The 13,952-nt window shown below is 43.3% G+C and overlaps 3 protein-coding genes across 4 annotated transcripts; 2 read left to right on the forward strand and 1 right to left on the reverse strand.

The window, feature by feature from the left end:
* Positions 1–303: 303 nt before the first annotated feature.
* On the reverse strand, positions 304–10,308 carry LOC108095215. 2 transcript variants are annotated; one of them, XM_017196229.1, is made up of 4 exons: positions 9,561–10,308; positions 8,871–8,968; positions 8,647–8,797; positions 304–1,552 (listed from the first exon to the last, which is right to left on the reverse strand). In XM_017196229.1, exons 1-4 carry the CDS (start codon positions 10,009–10,011, stop codon positions 525–527), a joined length of 1,728 nt encoding a protein of 575 aa, XP_017051718.1. In that variant the 5' UTR covers positions 10,012–10,308; the 3' UTR covers positions 304–524. The 2 variants fall into 2 exon arrangements, with proteins under 2 accessions (XP_017051718.1, XP_017051715.1); XM_017196226.2 differs by lacking the exons at positions 8,647–8,797; positions 8,871–8,968; positions 9,561–10,308 and adding exons at positions 1,922–2,079; positions 2,141–4,304.
* On the forward strand, positions 4,800–6,150 carry LOC108095216 (probable H/ACA ribonucleoprotein complex subunit 1). The gene is made up of 3 exons (XM_017196230.1): positions 4,800–5,033; positions 5,419–5,802; positions 5,856–6,150. The coding sequence occupies exons 1-3, from the start codon at positions 4,868–4,870 to the stop codon at positions 5,984–5,986; spliced, it is 681 nt and encodes a 226-aa protein (XP_017051719.1). The 5' UTR covers positions 4,800–4,867; the 3' UTR covers positions 5,987–6,150.
* Positions 10,309–11,541: 1,233 nt separating the features above from the next.
* On the forward strand, positions 11,542–13,876 carry LOC108095186 (rab GTPase-binding effector protein 1). Its single transcript, XM_017196174.2, has 6 exons — positions 11,542–11,676; positions 11,735–12,282; positions 12,335–13,119; positions 13,182–13,317; positions 13,375–13,491; positions 13,553–13,876. The coding sequence occupies exons 1-6, from the start codon at positions 11,622–11,624 to the stop codon at positions 13,859–13,861; spliced, it is 1,950 nt and encodes a 649-aa protein (XP_017051663.1). The 5' UTR covers positions 11,542–11,621; the 3' UTR covers positions 13,862–13,876.
* The last annotated feature ends 76 nt before the right edge of the window (positions 13,877–13,952 follow it).

The raw sequence follows: 13,952 nt of genomic DNA on the forward strand, positions 1-13,952 counted from the left end.
TGCAAATGAAAAGTTAAAAAACTTGTATTAGAAAAGTCATGAAATTTAGGTTACTTTTCAGCAAAGCCATTTTTTGGAAATTTCAAAGGGCGTTGTATCATAAAAATGAAAAACAAAAAATTAATCAATAATGCAAATTGTTAGAGAATTAAAATACAAACATTTAGAGGTACACCACTTTAAAATCTGATTAAAATTAGGAAAGTTATGGATTTAGAATTAGTGCATTTTGGTCATTTTAAGCAAACCCATCGATCGAACTCATCGATTTCAAATATCCAACATATATAAAAAGTCTTTAACTGCGTTGTCAGCTCGCGTGTTTTATTTCATTAGCATTAGTCTTAGCCTACGATAATGTCATGTAAAATTAAATAACAAATAAATGAAAATATATCCTCTGGCAGAACAGCGTTCTGTTAAATTCGATGAAAATTGCCTTGTCATTTTTGAGGTTCCTTAATAGTTAACGATGTCAGGTTATCTTTCTTGCTGATCTTGTCGAGGAGATCCCTCGGAGTATCCTAAAAGAATCGATGCTTTTTCTTCTTCTTGTTCTCCCCCTCCGCCGGCGGTTGGGGCTCCACGGAAACCTGACGTCTGGGCAGCAAAGGTGGTGGACTGACATCTCCATACGGATCTCCACTTCCATTGCCACCCACTCCATTCGAACTTGGGGACAAAGGACGCGGTGCCCGCAGAATGGAGGGAAGTGGCGGCGGGGAGGAGGTTCCATGGCCGTGCCCCTCCTGGCCATCTTCCTCGATCCTGTCCAGCCGCGAACCGTGCACGGAGGCCAACTCCGAGGGGGTCTTCACCTGCGAGCCATCCTCATCGCCGAACTCACTGGTCATGTTCATGCCGATGGTGGCACTCACTTTGGCACTCGCCGTCTTGAAGTGATCGCTCAGCTTGATCTGCACCACATTGATGAACATGGAGGTCAAGGCCAGGCCGAATATCAGGTAGATCATGCTGGCCATCACGAAGAAGGGATCGCTGGGCACCAGGTCACCGAAGCCGATGGTGGACATCGAGATGAAGACGAAGTAGAAGGCTCCCGGAATGCCCCATTCTGGTTCGGCGATAACGTAGCCAATGGTTCCCAGCAGGATGTACGAGATGAGCAGAAGCGAGGCCACCGAAATGGGCAGGTTGAACTCGTCGTCCACCTCGAAGGTCTCCGGATACGGGGAGGTCGGCGTTTCCGGATGCGAAGTGCCCATCGATCTGTCTGCCCCGCCATCCGCCTGCGACTCCTCGTCGTTCTCCTCTCCGGATTTGCCAAAGAACATGCTGGGTCGCCGAATGGCCATGTCGTAGACGGTATTGAAGCCAGTCATCGCGTCGCGGATCTGCTGCTGCTTCCGAATCCTTCGGCAGGATCTTGTGTAGTACAGTCGCCGCACATAGAGCCAGAAGAACTTGACGCAGCGCGTAAAGAGCTTTCCCAGATCGGCCAGCACGATCAGGAACATGGGAATCCCAATGATGGCGTACACAATAGTCAGCGATCGACCCCATTCCGTCTTGGGTGTGATGTGGCCGTATCCTGGAAAGCAGAGTAAAAAAGGAAAGTTTAAAAACGTTAAGTTATGACAGCTTAATACAGTCTAAAAACTTTAAAACGGACAACAAGAGTGCAAAGATAAAAAAACGAACCTTTTCAAATTCAATTGACAAGAATGCTAAAATTAGTAGAAATTCCTAATTTGAATTAAAATTGTTCGACCACATTTATGGTATTTACTTTTTTCCTAAAAATTATTTGTTCAAGTTGAATTTTTTGTTAGGAAGACGTTTAAGAAATAATTCTTTAAGCACTAAACTACATTTTTAGATAAGCAAAACTAATAAGTTTTACTTATAACCACGACCTTCTTATTAAAAGCCGTAAGGTTGACCCAACTTTATATTTTACCAGTGGTTGTGATTACGGTCCAACAGAAAATAACACAGTTGACGAAATTCCAGGACTTTTGGCCCGGATACCTCCTCATGCCCAACTCGGCCAGCGTATTCAATTCGTCCTCGAATGTTCGCAGCTTTTGGCGCGCTAGGGACTTCCAGTCTTCCTCTCTGGCAAAGATAGAAGGATCACTCCCTAAACTGGGCCACCAATCCGGTTCACTATCCCTACCTCATGTTGTGGCTGACATCCCACAGTTTGTCGATAAAATCCCGCTTGACCTTGCGCACTTCGCACTTGTAGATATTCTCCGAGGCTCCTTCCGTATATCGGAATACCAGGCCCCCGAATCCCAGCAACATGGTTAGGCAGATGAGGTGGGAAATGCACTGGTTGCGCAGCACACAAAGTTCCCTCACTCGCTGAGGATAATCCAACTTAAGGCGTTTCCATTCGTGAACGGCTTCCAGGCGGAGGTGGTACAAAAAGGAGATGGAGGCAATTTTTTCCGTCTCAATTTTGGTGGCCAAATCTGCGACATCTTCACTTTGAACCTTCTTCTTTCGCTTAAACAAGTTTTTAAAGCGCTGCATGAAGGATGGTTTTGATTCAGTTTTAGATTCGGGGATTTCTGGCAACGAGGACCCTTCTTGATCCACTTCCACCTCGGGTTCTGTTTTTGGTTGGGTATCTATTGGACCTTGAGGTTCCTGTTCCTTGGCACCCCTTTCCAGGCTGCCCGATCTTTTGGCTTTCAGCGGTCGCTCCAAACTGGAACTGCGCTTTGAAGGTTTTTCCTCCTTTTCGGCCAATCTCAAACTGTGACTGCGACGCACTCCCTCCGCCGAAAGGTTTTGTGCTGCCAGAGCAGCTTCGGCTTTTTCCGCCCTCTCCGCCGCCTCCATGTATTTCTTCATCAGTTCCGATTGCTGTTCCGCCTCTGTGATCCTGGGTTTGAACACCTCGCTCCTGGATTCGCCCACTTCCACGTACTCGTGCTTACGGCTGATCTCCTCTCGTGGTTCGGGAGTCTTGGGTTTCATCACCTCGGGCTTGGACTCCTGGATCCTCTGTTCCGGTGTCTTGGAACGTCGCTGTGGTCTCACCGGCGACAAGGAGCTGTTGCGACTCACGGAGTGTCTTTCTGGTGGTTTCGGTGCCACCGATGGCGGTGGTGGTGGTGCTCCTCGAATCGGAGCAGCCACATAACCCTGGGGAATCTTAGCGGGCCTTATCCTGGGCTGAATTTCCTCCACCGCCTCGGCATCGGAGGAGCTGAACTGCGTGGAGGACTCCTCGTAGCCACTGCTTCGATTCCGAGTTCGGGTTTTCGGCGCCTCGTGCCGCTGAAGCCTCAAGCTGTGGATGAGTCGACGGCGCTCCTCCTCGTCCTGCGGCAACTGGATGCGATCGCTGAGCTTGCGGTAGTTCTGCAGGAGGCGTTTCCGCTCCTCGTTGTCCAACTGCTGGCGATGTCGCATCTTGTGCTCCCGCTTTTCCCGCTCGAAGAGCCTTTTCTCCGCCTCGAAACGCCTGCGTTCGTCCTCGAATCGCTGCAGGTTCTGCTCCAGTCGACTGAGGGTGTCCTGGGTCTGTCCTGGATTCGGGATGAACCTCTGCTGCTGGCTGCTGCTACCGGTGGTCAGCTCGCTCTCGCTGGATTCATCTTTATGGCGAGGTGAGGACAAGCTGCGGTGCTTAATCAGATGATGGGCATCCGGACTACTGAGCTTCTCAGCTTCCCGTGGTTGCGAATGACTTCGGGACGCGGAGCTGGCAAAGCTCTTGTCCCGCTTTCGCAGGATTTTGCTCTCATGGGCGGACAGAGTTCCAGGTGGTCTTATTTGCATGCGCACCATTTGTGGCGAGGGCTCCTGAAAGGGATCAGGACTTGGATCGTCCTGCGGCAGAGTATCCGTAACGGGAGTCGGCTCCCGGTGACTGCGTCCCAATCTTCTGCGGTGGCGCTGCTGCTGTCTGGCGTCCACTGGCTGCTCCATCATGTCCAGCCGCAGTTGTGTGCTACTTTCGCGATCTATCTTTGTGCTCGTGCTCATGCTCTAGCCATCTATTTTTAACTGCCCAACGAGGCGTTCATATTCCGCTTATGAAAATATGCCTTTTGTGCTGGGTAATTATATCACTTTCGATTGCAGTTTTCTATTGTTGTTTCCTTGCTCTTATTTTCAAGTAAATAAAATTTTAAGTTTCAACACTCGCCACCGAGAACTGTAATCTAATATATCTTCACGTATTTGACAACTGCAATTACATATAAGAATGTCTGTATCTGTTTCTATAGATGTTTTCGAGCTCGTCGCGATACAATAGATTTCGCTATTATTGCTCACCGACTCGACCACGGCTGACATCCAACTGCTGAGAGTGTGGAGAAAATTCAAATTTTCAATTTCTGTTTGGTTGTCTATATGTTTAGTAGACGTCTCAACAGCTGTTCGGCTATAGCTGTGCGGGAATGTGGCCTATATATCTAATGCATCCGATGATATGAGAGGTTTTCTCTCGTGTATTTATTTTCATTTAGACACTTTGTGTTTGCGTTCTGAGTACGAGAAATATTTGGGGTTGTATGTTGGCATAAATTATAATTTAATTTGCAAAAAATGTTTGTTTAAACACGTCTCGTCGTCGTCTACATATAAAGTTTAAAGATCATTCGTACGTTTTATAAAATTTTGAACTTAATAAATTTGTATTTTACTTCTTTTGCTGGACAAAACTATATACACTTCAGCAACAGTTTTAAAAAGTTCGCCAGTATATTTAAGTGTGACCATAAGTCTATAGAAATACTAAAAACAGTATAATAGAAACTTTTACTACCCACGGCTCAGCTATCGATATATCGATTAAGAAATTTGAACTTGTTCCGTCTCTAAATATTGTGGTTGAACGAAACGCGCACGTGTTTTTGTGTTCAATTTATAATTTTTAAAAATGGGATTTGGTAAACCTCGTGGCGGTGGCGGCGGCGGAGGAGGATTTCGCGGTGGCGGCGGAGGAAGAGGAGGTGGTAACTTCAGATCTAATGGAGGAGGCGGAGGCGGAGGAGGATTCGGCAGAGGCGGTGGTGGACGTGGAGGCCGTGGAGCATTCGATAATGGTAAGTTCATGGAATTTTCACCGTAATACTACGATATTGTGGTTTGAAAACAAACCCACTATAACAACAGGGTTATTAACTCGTTAAGTTAATTCAACAATTGTATGTTGAATGTTCTAAAGAACAAAGATTTTGGTAGCCTCTTGTTCTTATGCAAATGCTGGATACACATGGATTCGCATGCTTTTAAAACTTGGGAAGATATATGTATATATACAAAAGAGGAAGACGACTGGCAAATATATATATTGGATGGCCCAACGAAAATATCGATGTTAATATATCTAAACTTTTTTTAAACTTAGAGTGATATAGGCACATAGTGGTACAATGCGTATACTTCATTTCGTTCTCATATTAACTGCTTTATATTTCTTTTTTCTAGGACCTCCGGAGAGGGTGATTCCTTTGGGAAACTTCGTTTACTCCTGCCAAAATGACCTCGTGTGCAAAGTTGGAATCCAGGATGTCCCCTACTTCAACGCGCCAATATTCCTTGAAAACAAGGAACAAGTCGGCAAAATCGACGAAATCTTTGGAACAGTTCGCGATTACAGTGTGTCCATAAAGCTGTCGGACAACGTCTATGCCAACAGTTTCAAACCCAATCAGACTCTGTATATCGACCCTGGAAAGCTTTTGCCAATTGCAAGATTTCTGCCCAAACCTCCTCAACCGAAAGGAGCGAAGAAAGCATTCACGAATAACCGCGGTGGTGGAGGCGGCGGCGGCGGTGGATTTGGACGAGGAGGCGGAGGTCGCGGAGGAGGTATTTTGAAAATCAGTTTTTGGAAAACAAAGTCTAACTCTTATGATCAACAGGTGGCCGAGGTGGCGGCGGACGAGGTGGTGGCGGATTCCGAGGAGGTGGTGGTCGCGGAGGTGGCGGCGGCGGTGGATTCAACAGAGGGAGAGGAGGTGGCGGCGGCGGCGGAGGTCGTGGTCGATGGTAGTTTTCAGAATTTGACCAATATTAAAACATTTAAAGTGTACGATAGAATTGTTGTACATGTACAAGTAGTTTGTAAGAAAAGGCTCATTTGGGTACTATTCGCTGACCAAAAACTCGAATATTGTACCTTGAATGCTTCTAAAATAAATATTAAAAAAGTCAAAATCATGTTTACCTAAAACAAACATCGAAAACCAGCTGAGGGGACACCGAAACACTTTATATTGCTTGTCGCCGTTTAAAGATATTTGCACCGTTTAATGCGACAGGGTCATCAAAAATGAAATAATCAAGTCGATTATTTTTTTATTGATGTTATGTATTAACTTGATATTTTGTAATTCTGAATATTAGTGGATTACCCCCACTTCGACTGTAATAACAACTCTTAGAAAAAAGTTTAACGAGCGGTTTAATAATGGAAAGATGTATTTTATCAGTTTTAATTACCTAGAAGATGTCGAAAGCAAATTGACATTTTTTCTCTTAATTAAGAGATAGTGGAGTACACTCATCTGACGAATAACTAAGAAGGGGAGGAATGCTTATAATTCCTAATACTTTCAAGATTCCTTATCAAATTTTCAATGCTTTTTGGAAACATTTTTTTTTTTTTTTTTTTTTTTAAAGGTTTTTGTCCTAAGATATATGAATGCCCATTACTGTATAGAGAAAAAACGAATGACTACGGAAGCTTAAAGCACTTTATCTTTTAGGATTTACATATAATGTATCCGATTTATGCAGACAACTCAGCCAAATTCCTTGAAATTTTATGAATTCTTCGAGGTTTGTTTAAAATGCCCAATATTGCTTGGTATGGGGGTTTCCTTCCGCTTTCCACTAGCTGTTCGATTCGTGCATATAATTTGTTTAATTTGCAGCTGTTCCCAAACCGAGAAAATATTGAATTATACTTGCCAAAAATTAAAAATGATTTGCTTTTGGTCTCTCGTATTTTATCATTGCCCCGACTGACGTCATAGTTTCGGTAGAGCACTTCTCCACTTCCAAATTTCAAATAAAATAAATGTTTTGTTAAAATTTCATCAGATACTCTCCGGAACCCTGTTTAATCCCTTCACCCCCCGAATCGATCCCTTTCCTTTCTCCTCCGAAAAGTTGATGACGGATCGTATTCGCTTTTATGGAATTTCGCTGCGATTTTGTGTTTGTTTATTCCTCGCTATTTCATTCAACATTTCCGAATTGCCTCCGAGATTTGTTTTCCATTTGGGCATGCACCATTTTATAATATTGTCGGCCTTTGCCTCCGATCGTCTATATAAAATGGTTATACTAAGCATTATTTTAATCGCAGCAGGAACAGTTTTATGATTGCTAGGAAATTTTGATTTTGCTTGAAAATTATGAAGTGTTTTCCGGTTTATTGATTGGTTCGATTTCGTGTTTCATTTGCACACATCAATAAAAACTTAATCTTTAAAATCTGACAATTTGGCCAGTCACTCAGAAGACAAATTATATGAATATATCATGGTGTCATGGGCAAATTGGGTAATATATTTGTGACATCTTGGGCCCAAAAATAAGTACATACTAAATATAGTGGGCATTGATTCGCAAGTGAGTCATAAACATGAGCAACCGCATCTATCCAAAAAGACTTTCGGTTTCATATTAATCTTTTTCTGTACTAGATCACAAATGAGAAGTGCTCTTGAGGAGATTGTTTTGTTTATACCGCGTGCCAAATTTGACAAGTTGATTATATTGAATGCACTCGAAGAGCACAATTTGCATTTCTGTTTACAAGGCACCCGTTTAAGAGCCTTCTTCTGTCGTCTATTTGTGGCAATAATTTGGCAATTTGTGTTAATTGCTTTTCTGTTGATGTGGGTGCAAAGTTTTCCACACTTGCGGATTTATCTGAGTTCATTTCACACTTTTTTTTTTTTTTTTTTTTGGAAACTTGTCAAAAGTGGCGACGCACGAAAGAATTTATTTACTTGAAATAAGCTTTGCGTTTTTCCCATTTATCTTACCGGCTGTAAAACAAGTCAGCGGGCGAAAGATAAAATTTAGAACAAATCCGAAAAGCAAGTCAATCGAATAAAAGTGGCTATCAAATCATTAACAAACCACACAATGAAGATGAAACATGATTTTCCCAAAAGGAGCAATTATTCAAAATACGAATCTACGGCACAGATTTGTTCGGTCAACATCATTTTGATTTTCATGGCATGTTTATGAGCCAAAAACGTCTTTCGCAAATTAAAAGCGAAATTAAAGACTAATTTGATTAAGAATGTGTAAGGAGACAATTCGGGGAAATTCTTTGTTAAGGTGAAAGAGTGTGTTGTGTGTTTTTTTAATGTTTATTTATATGCCTTGATTAAGAGCAGTGACCATATTCCAAAGTATTTCGATGCCTCTTGGGATCTCATAACTGTCTGCACATGAAGAGACACAAATTTTTTATAACGCAAATGCCGACGATCGCAAAAATATTCGAAACTATTTCCATCTTTTGTGTCACATATTCTGTTGGCTTTATAGTGAAGAAGAACAAACATAAATAGACCATCTTGCGTCCTAAGCAAATATATATAGTTTTTCTGCGTGGGAGTCTTTGCACTCACAATACACCTGGCGTTACGAAAAGGCACCCAAATGGGTTTTTGGAGCTTCACTTACCTATGGTCGTGTATACTGTGCAACTGTAGACCATGGCGTTCCAGAAGGTCCAGACATTGCCCTCCTCCAATTCTTTCCTTCTCCTCAGCAGCGTTTCCACCACCGAAGAATGCTCGTTTATTAATCCTAACACTTTTGAATCAAACATCGTCTGAAGGAAATACATATATTGTTGGTTAGTTTTTAATTACCTTGGCTTCAAAATATATCCGATATTAACTTACATCGTACACATATGTATTATTGGTAACTTCAAAAATACCTTTGAAGAAATTTCTTTGTAATTTCTGCAGTTGAGTAGTTTCCCTTTCAAGCTGACGAGCTGAAAAATATAATTAATTTTAAGACTGTTTTTACTTCATTAAAGGAAGGGAAGCAATATTTAAAAAACCTTGACCCATGGCGCTTTACTATAAAAAAGTTGGTGCCTGTGAGAGTTGGAAACTTGCCAAAGGATTTGCTCTTAACACTTCGCACTTGTTATAATAAATCAAAGAATTTATTTATCTTCTCGAATTGGAGCCATTTGCCTAATGGATTCAAAAACTCTAAAGCCAATCATTTTCTTAAGGAAAAGCCTCCATTCTTGACTTCTCCATCCGATCGTTAATCATCTCGGACTGGATGTTTCAATTGTTTTTACGACACATTATTCCCCTCGTAGATGTGTGTGATTCATGTGTTCCTTCACCCGTTCGATGGACTCGGATACTGAATCAGTCGTCTGCCAAATTGATGGGGCATGTTTTTACGATTACAATACCTCGCACACATTCGGCAGGTGTATTTATTTGAATGGCAGAGAACTGTTTACTATTTTCCAAACAATTTTCGAAGAGCTTGAAAAGCAAACAAAGTCGGGTAGTGCACTTCTGCGACCGGATATTTTCTTTTTTTTTTAATTGGTAACCTACTGATGTTTAGTGGAATCTGTTTCTCGACCCCTTCGACGGCTTCGAAGATGAGGGCTCCGCCAACGTTGTAGAGTGCCAGGATGAAGATGAGGAAAATGTGGGTAAACCAGCGGCGTGACCACCGGCTCAACTTGTTGTACATGCCAAAGGAGAACTTCTCGCCGAAGCTCATGCCCGATTTTGTGATATCCAGGAATCCCTCGTAGCCCTTGGTCATAAAGTTACCGGATCCGAAGGGATTGGCCACTGGTGGCCAGTAGGGACCCTGGGTGCCATTTCCAGTGTAGTTCGTTTGAGCCGTGTAAGGTGGCTGGGCACTGGGTGGCATCGATGCCTGGCTCATCGCAGATCCACTGGTCAGATTATGGATATTGATCCTGGGCGGTCGGTTTGCCCTTCGAGAGGGCGGTGGTGTACTGGGAACCGGCGTTATACTCTGCGCCTGCGACATTTTGCAGGAATAGTTCGACTGTTTTTAATAAAACAAATAACACTTTCTATTAATGACTTCTCTTGGAACCTTCGTTTATCTTTAATTTCTGACAACAAGACCTAAAAACGTTGGACACTGTTTTGTCATTATTTAAATTCCATTCACATATATGCTTGTACTTATATATTTGTATTATTTTTAAGTTTATAAGTAGATTTGCCGTCGCGATTGCAAGGCGCCGCGCGTATTTGTTTTCTCCGCGTATTTTCCCGGTGCTGGCTAAATGTTTCCCGCTTCCGACCGCCTCGTTCTTGAATCCAATGCGAACTGAACTGAAGCAAGAATTTTGGCCAACATCGGCGCCCGTTGTCGCTGTCGTTGGGAATTGCTTTAGTGTTTGTATCAGCCACGAATCTCCGGCTATGACGACATCATTTCATCGACAGTCATGAGCTCACGGGTCTCGGTCTCAAAGAAGGAAACACCAAGCGATCTCAGCGTACCAACTCATTATTTCATAATTATGTGTGTTGGGGTCGCGCAGTCGCCGCTGAGCTTCCTAAATCGAGTTTTGCTCTGTTTGAGGCGTAGTTTTCTTATCACAAATATTTTTGGATACATGGTTATTTATAAATGTCTATGCATATATGTTTTTGTTTTAGCTTAGCACTAATGAGTGTGGCAGTTTCCCTCGCATAATTTATCAGCGTTTAGCGTTTTTCTCGCTCTGTGCAGCTTAACAATTTGCATAAAATTAAAACAACGGACAATCTTAGTCATTCGTGTCCGGTAGTCATTACGTTTTCACCAGAACTGTCTAATAGATTTTGGCGCTCATTTGGCTTACACACAAGTGGCTAAGAACTTTCTACGAAATGCTTACAAATTGACAATAATAGATTACCATTCTGATTAATTAAAAAATTATTAATTTATTTGAATACTAGCAATTCAGACATATTTAGACATATTTATGCTTATTTATTATTTATTGATGTCAAGCTTTCTTTCAGACAAATATTCAAAACGTTTTATATATTTTGAATATGTCGCAACAAAGAATATGTATATCATTTATTCATTAGCTATTTGTTTTCTTTAATTCCTCGTAAATTATTTGTCATTTTCAAATATAAACAAATGTCAACCGGTAATAAATTGTTGCTTATTGGATAGCATTTTTTTTTTATATTTATGCTTCTGAAAGCTTAACAGGTAATTGTGGGAAGTATTCCTGATAAGTTGCTAAAGTTTAAAAAAAACTTTATATATTTTATTAGGACCAAGATATTTGATTGGTTCTTACACTTCTCAAACCCACATGACTTTAAAGTATTCTACACCAAAACCTAAAAGTCGTTTTAAGACCTTTGCAAGCTAATCGAAAACAAAAAGTTTTTTATGCATGCACCATTTAAATTTGTTAAAATTTAAATAAAGGCGCGCAAATTTAAATACTTTGACTATCGGTATTCCAATTTGCTATGGCATGGTCACACATTGCGGCACAAAGTGCTGCGAAGTACAACACCAATACCTCTGCGAACGTTGTCCAACACAGAAGTATTCTAATTGGATATAAATGTACATATAAAACTATTTAAATTGGGCATCAAAAGAAGTAGAAAATGGAAGAAAACGAGACCCGTGCAGAGGCCACGAACTCCACGGATATGGCCAATGGTAAGTGTACTGCACTAGCCTTGAAAACACTCTTGGTAATCGAAAATGCAATCGGCAGGTGAGGATGACGCGAGCAACCAGCACAAATTTAGTCACCTGCAAAACGAGATGCGCAAAATGCAGAACGAGTTCAACACGCAGCGGGCAAAGATGCGGGAGCTGTACATGCAGAAGGAGGCGGAAGTCGCCCAGAGCCAGCAGGAACGCCGACAGCTGGAAGCGCAGCTGGACGAACTGAAGTCGCACCTTACGGTGGCTGACCTTAAGTCTAAAAACGAGCTGCAGCTGAAGGACCAAAGGGCGCAGGAGGAGATCTCCTCACTGCAGCAACTGGTGCAGGACACAATCGAGGAGTCAGCGCACTACAAAGGCGAGCTGGAACGTCTCAAGCTGGAGCTTACCAAATACCAACAGATTCACCAGCAGACACAAACGCTGGCTCAGCAACCGCAAGCCGAGTCATCTGGTGGAATCGCGCCACAAGTGCTGAATCAGGTTAAAAAGACCTTAGGCTCCGTGCGCAAACTGGGCACAGACTCCCTCAACAGCAGCTTTCAGCAGGATGAGGAAACCCGGGCATCCAGCAAAGGAAATGGCAAGCAATACGTAAGTTTCCGGCCCAAATCTTTCACTGCTCTAATAAACTATTAATTTTTAGGCCTCCGAAGAGGCGTTGTTGATGCAGTCCATTGTTGAGCAGCTGCAGGAGGAGATGAAAGCGCTGAAGGTTAAGCTGCGTGAGCAGGACGAGCAGCTGCAAGCAAAATCATCGGTGGATGCATCCGCCTTGCACAAATCCACATCCATGGATGTGGCCGAGGGCTCCTGCGAGTCCTGCAGCTTGTCTGAGAAGAAGGCCGAGGAGCTCAATGCACTTATTAACAAACAACAAAAGCAGGTTGATTTGTTGCAAAAACAACTAGTGGAATCTCGAGAGACACTGACTAAAGAAGCGGCTCTGCGCAAGGATCTTGAGGATCAATGGCAGGAGAAGCGGGAGGCCCATAAAAGCGAAGTACAAAGCCTGCGCGACCAGGCCAAAACCAATGAGCAGCGATTGCTGGACATGCAGCAGAAGTTTCTCGAGACCAAGGACGAGGTGATAAAGCAAATTCAACGCGTCACCGACGACCGAGAACGCGTGAACAAGCAGCTGGAAACGCTGCAAGCCGATAACGACTTTCTGTCCGGTCGCTATTTAGCCACATCCGAGGAGATCGATAACCAATATATCAACCTGCCCAACACAGTCGTCGAGCTCCAGGAACTGATGCTGCGACAGCAAAGCGAACTGATCCAGGCACGCGTTAGCAGCGAATATGAACGGCAGAAGTGCACCAGCACTGAGGATCAGATTCAGATTTTGCGGGGCGAGTTGGAGCAGAGCAACAACGAACGACGGGCCTACAAGCGCAAAATGCAGCAAGATATTAAGTCACTTCAGTAAGTTCCATCATCTCTTAATCAACGTGAATCCGTTGCTTATGTTTGAAACGATTTCTTAGGGACCGTGTGACGGAGCATTTGGTCACGGTGCAGGCTTACGAGACGACCAAGAACCAACTGGAGCGCAAAGAGGCTGAGCTCAATAAACAGCTGTCTGAGTGTCGCGTGGAAATCATTGGACTGCAAGAGGCCAATGTAAGTGAGACCTTGATTATTCGGAGTAGGATAGCCACCAAATTGATATTTTTGCAGGAGAAGTACGCCAAGACAAATTCAGACTACAAAACAAAGATTAAAACCCTGCAGGAGGAGCTGTCCACGATGGAGACAGTGCAAAAGGATTTCGTTAAACTATCTCAAACACTACAGGTAAGGGCGATAAAAAAATATGATTTATTCACTTAAATATTTACATTCTGCTACGTTATAGATGTCGTTGGAAGAGCTGCGGCATGCTGACACGGAAGTGCGCTGGCAGGACGACGATGACGTGAACAACTGCCCCACGTGCAACGCCGGCTTCACGGTAATGGTGCGCAAGATCCATTGCCGGCACTGCGGCCACATCTACTGCGATAAGTGTCTAACGAAAACGGTGCCATCGGGGCCACGGAAGCGAGTGGCCCGAGTCTGTGATATCTGTCACACGCTGCTCACGCCCAACACCGCTCCCTACTTCAGTCAGGGGCAACCGCCGCAGCAGCAGCAGCAAGGTCAGCAGCAACAGCAGTCCAACTAGGCGGCCGGGCTCCAAGCCCAAGTTATAGGTGTATTACGTGTGAACTACGATTACGATTAGTGTGTATTTCCTTGAACCCTATTGCTCTGTT

This window comes from Drosophila ficusphila, unplaced genomic scaffold, assembly GCF_018152265.1.
Source record: "Drosophila ficusphila isolate 14025-0441.05 unplaced genomic scaffold, ASM1815226v1 contig_414, whole genome shotgun sequence".
Lineage (NCBI taxonomy): Eukaryota > Metazoa > Arthropoda > Insecta > Diptera > Drosophilidae > Drosophila > Drosophila ficusphila.

What these genes read in the sequence shown, in the direction of transcription:
- LOC108095215 (XM_017196226.2), bottom strand. Translation starts at nt 3,966, where the DNA reads ATGAGCACGAGCACAAAGATAGATCGCGAAAGTAGCACACAACTGCGG. An exon ending in GATGTCAGCCACAACATGAG is followed by an intron (nt 2,080 to 2,140) that starts GTAGGGATAGTG and finishes TATCTTTGCCAG; the next exon opens with AGAGGAAGACTGGAAGTCCC. An exon ending in GACCGTAATCACAACCACTG is followed by an intron (nt 1,553 to 1,921) that starts GTAAAATATAAA and finishes TCTGCTTTCCAG; the next exon opens with GATACGGCCACATCACACCC.
- LOC108095216 (XM_017196230.1), top strand. Translation starts at nt 4,868, where the DNA reads ATGGGATTTGGTAAACCTCGTGGCGGTGGCGGCGGCGGAGGAGGATTT. An exon ending in CCGTGGAGCATTCGATAATG is followed by an intron (nt 5,034 to 5,418) that starts GTAAGTTCATGG and finishes TCTTTTTTCTAG; the next exon opens with GACCTCCGGAGAGGGTGATT. An exon ending in AGGCGGAGGTCGCGGAGGAG is followed by an intron (nt 5,803 to 5,855) that starts GTATTTTGAAAA and finishes TATGATCAACAG; the next exon opens with GTGGCCGAGGTGGCGGCGGA.
- LOC108095186 (XM_017196174.2), top strand. Translation starts at nt 11,622, where the DNA reads ATGGAAGAAAACGAGACCCGTGCAGAGGCCACGAACTCCACGGATATG. An exon ending in AAGGAAATGGCAAGCAATAC is followed by an intron (nt 12,283 to 12,334) that starts GTAAGTTTCCGG and finishes ATTAATTTTTAG; the next exon opens with GCCTCCGAAGAGGCGTTGTT. An exon ending in CAAGATATTAAGTCACTTCA is followed by an intron (nt 13,120 to 13,181) that starts GTAAGTTCCATC and finishes ACGATTTCTTAG; the next exon opens with GGACCGTGTGACGGAGCATT.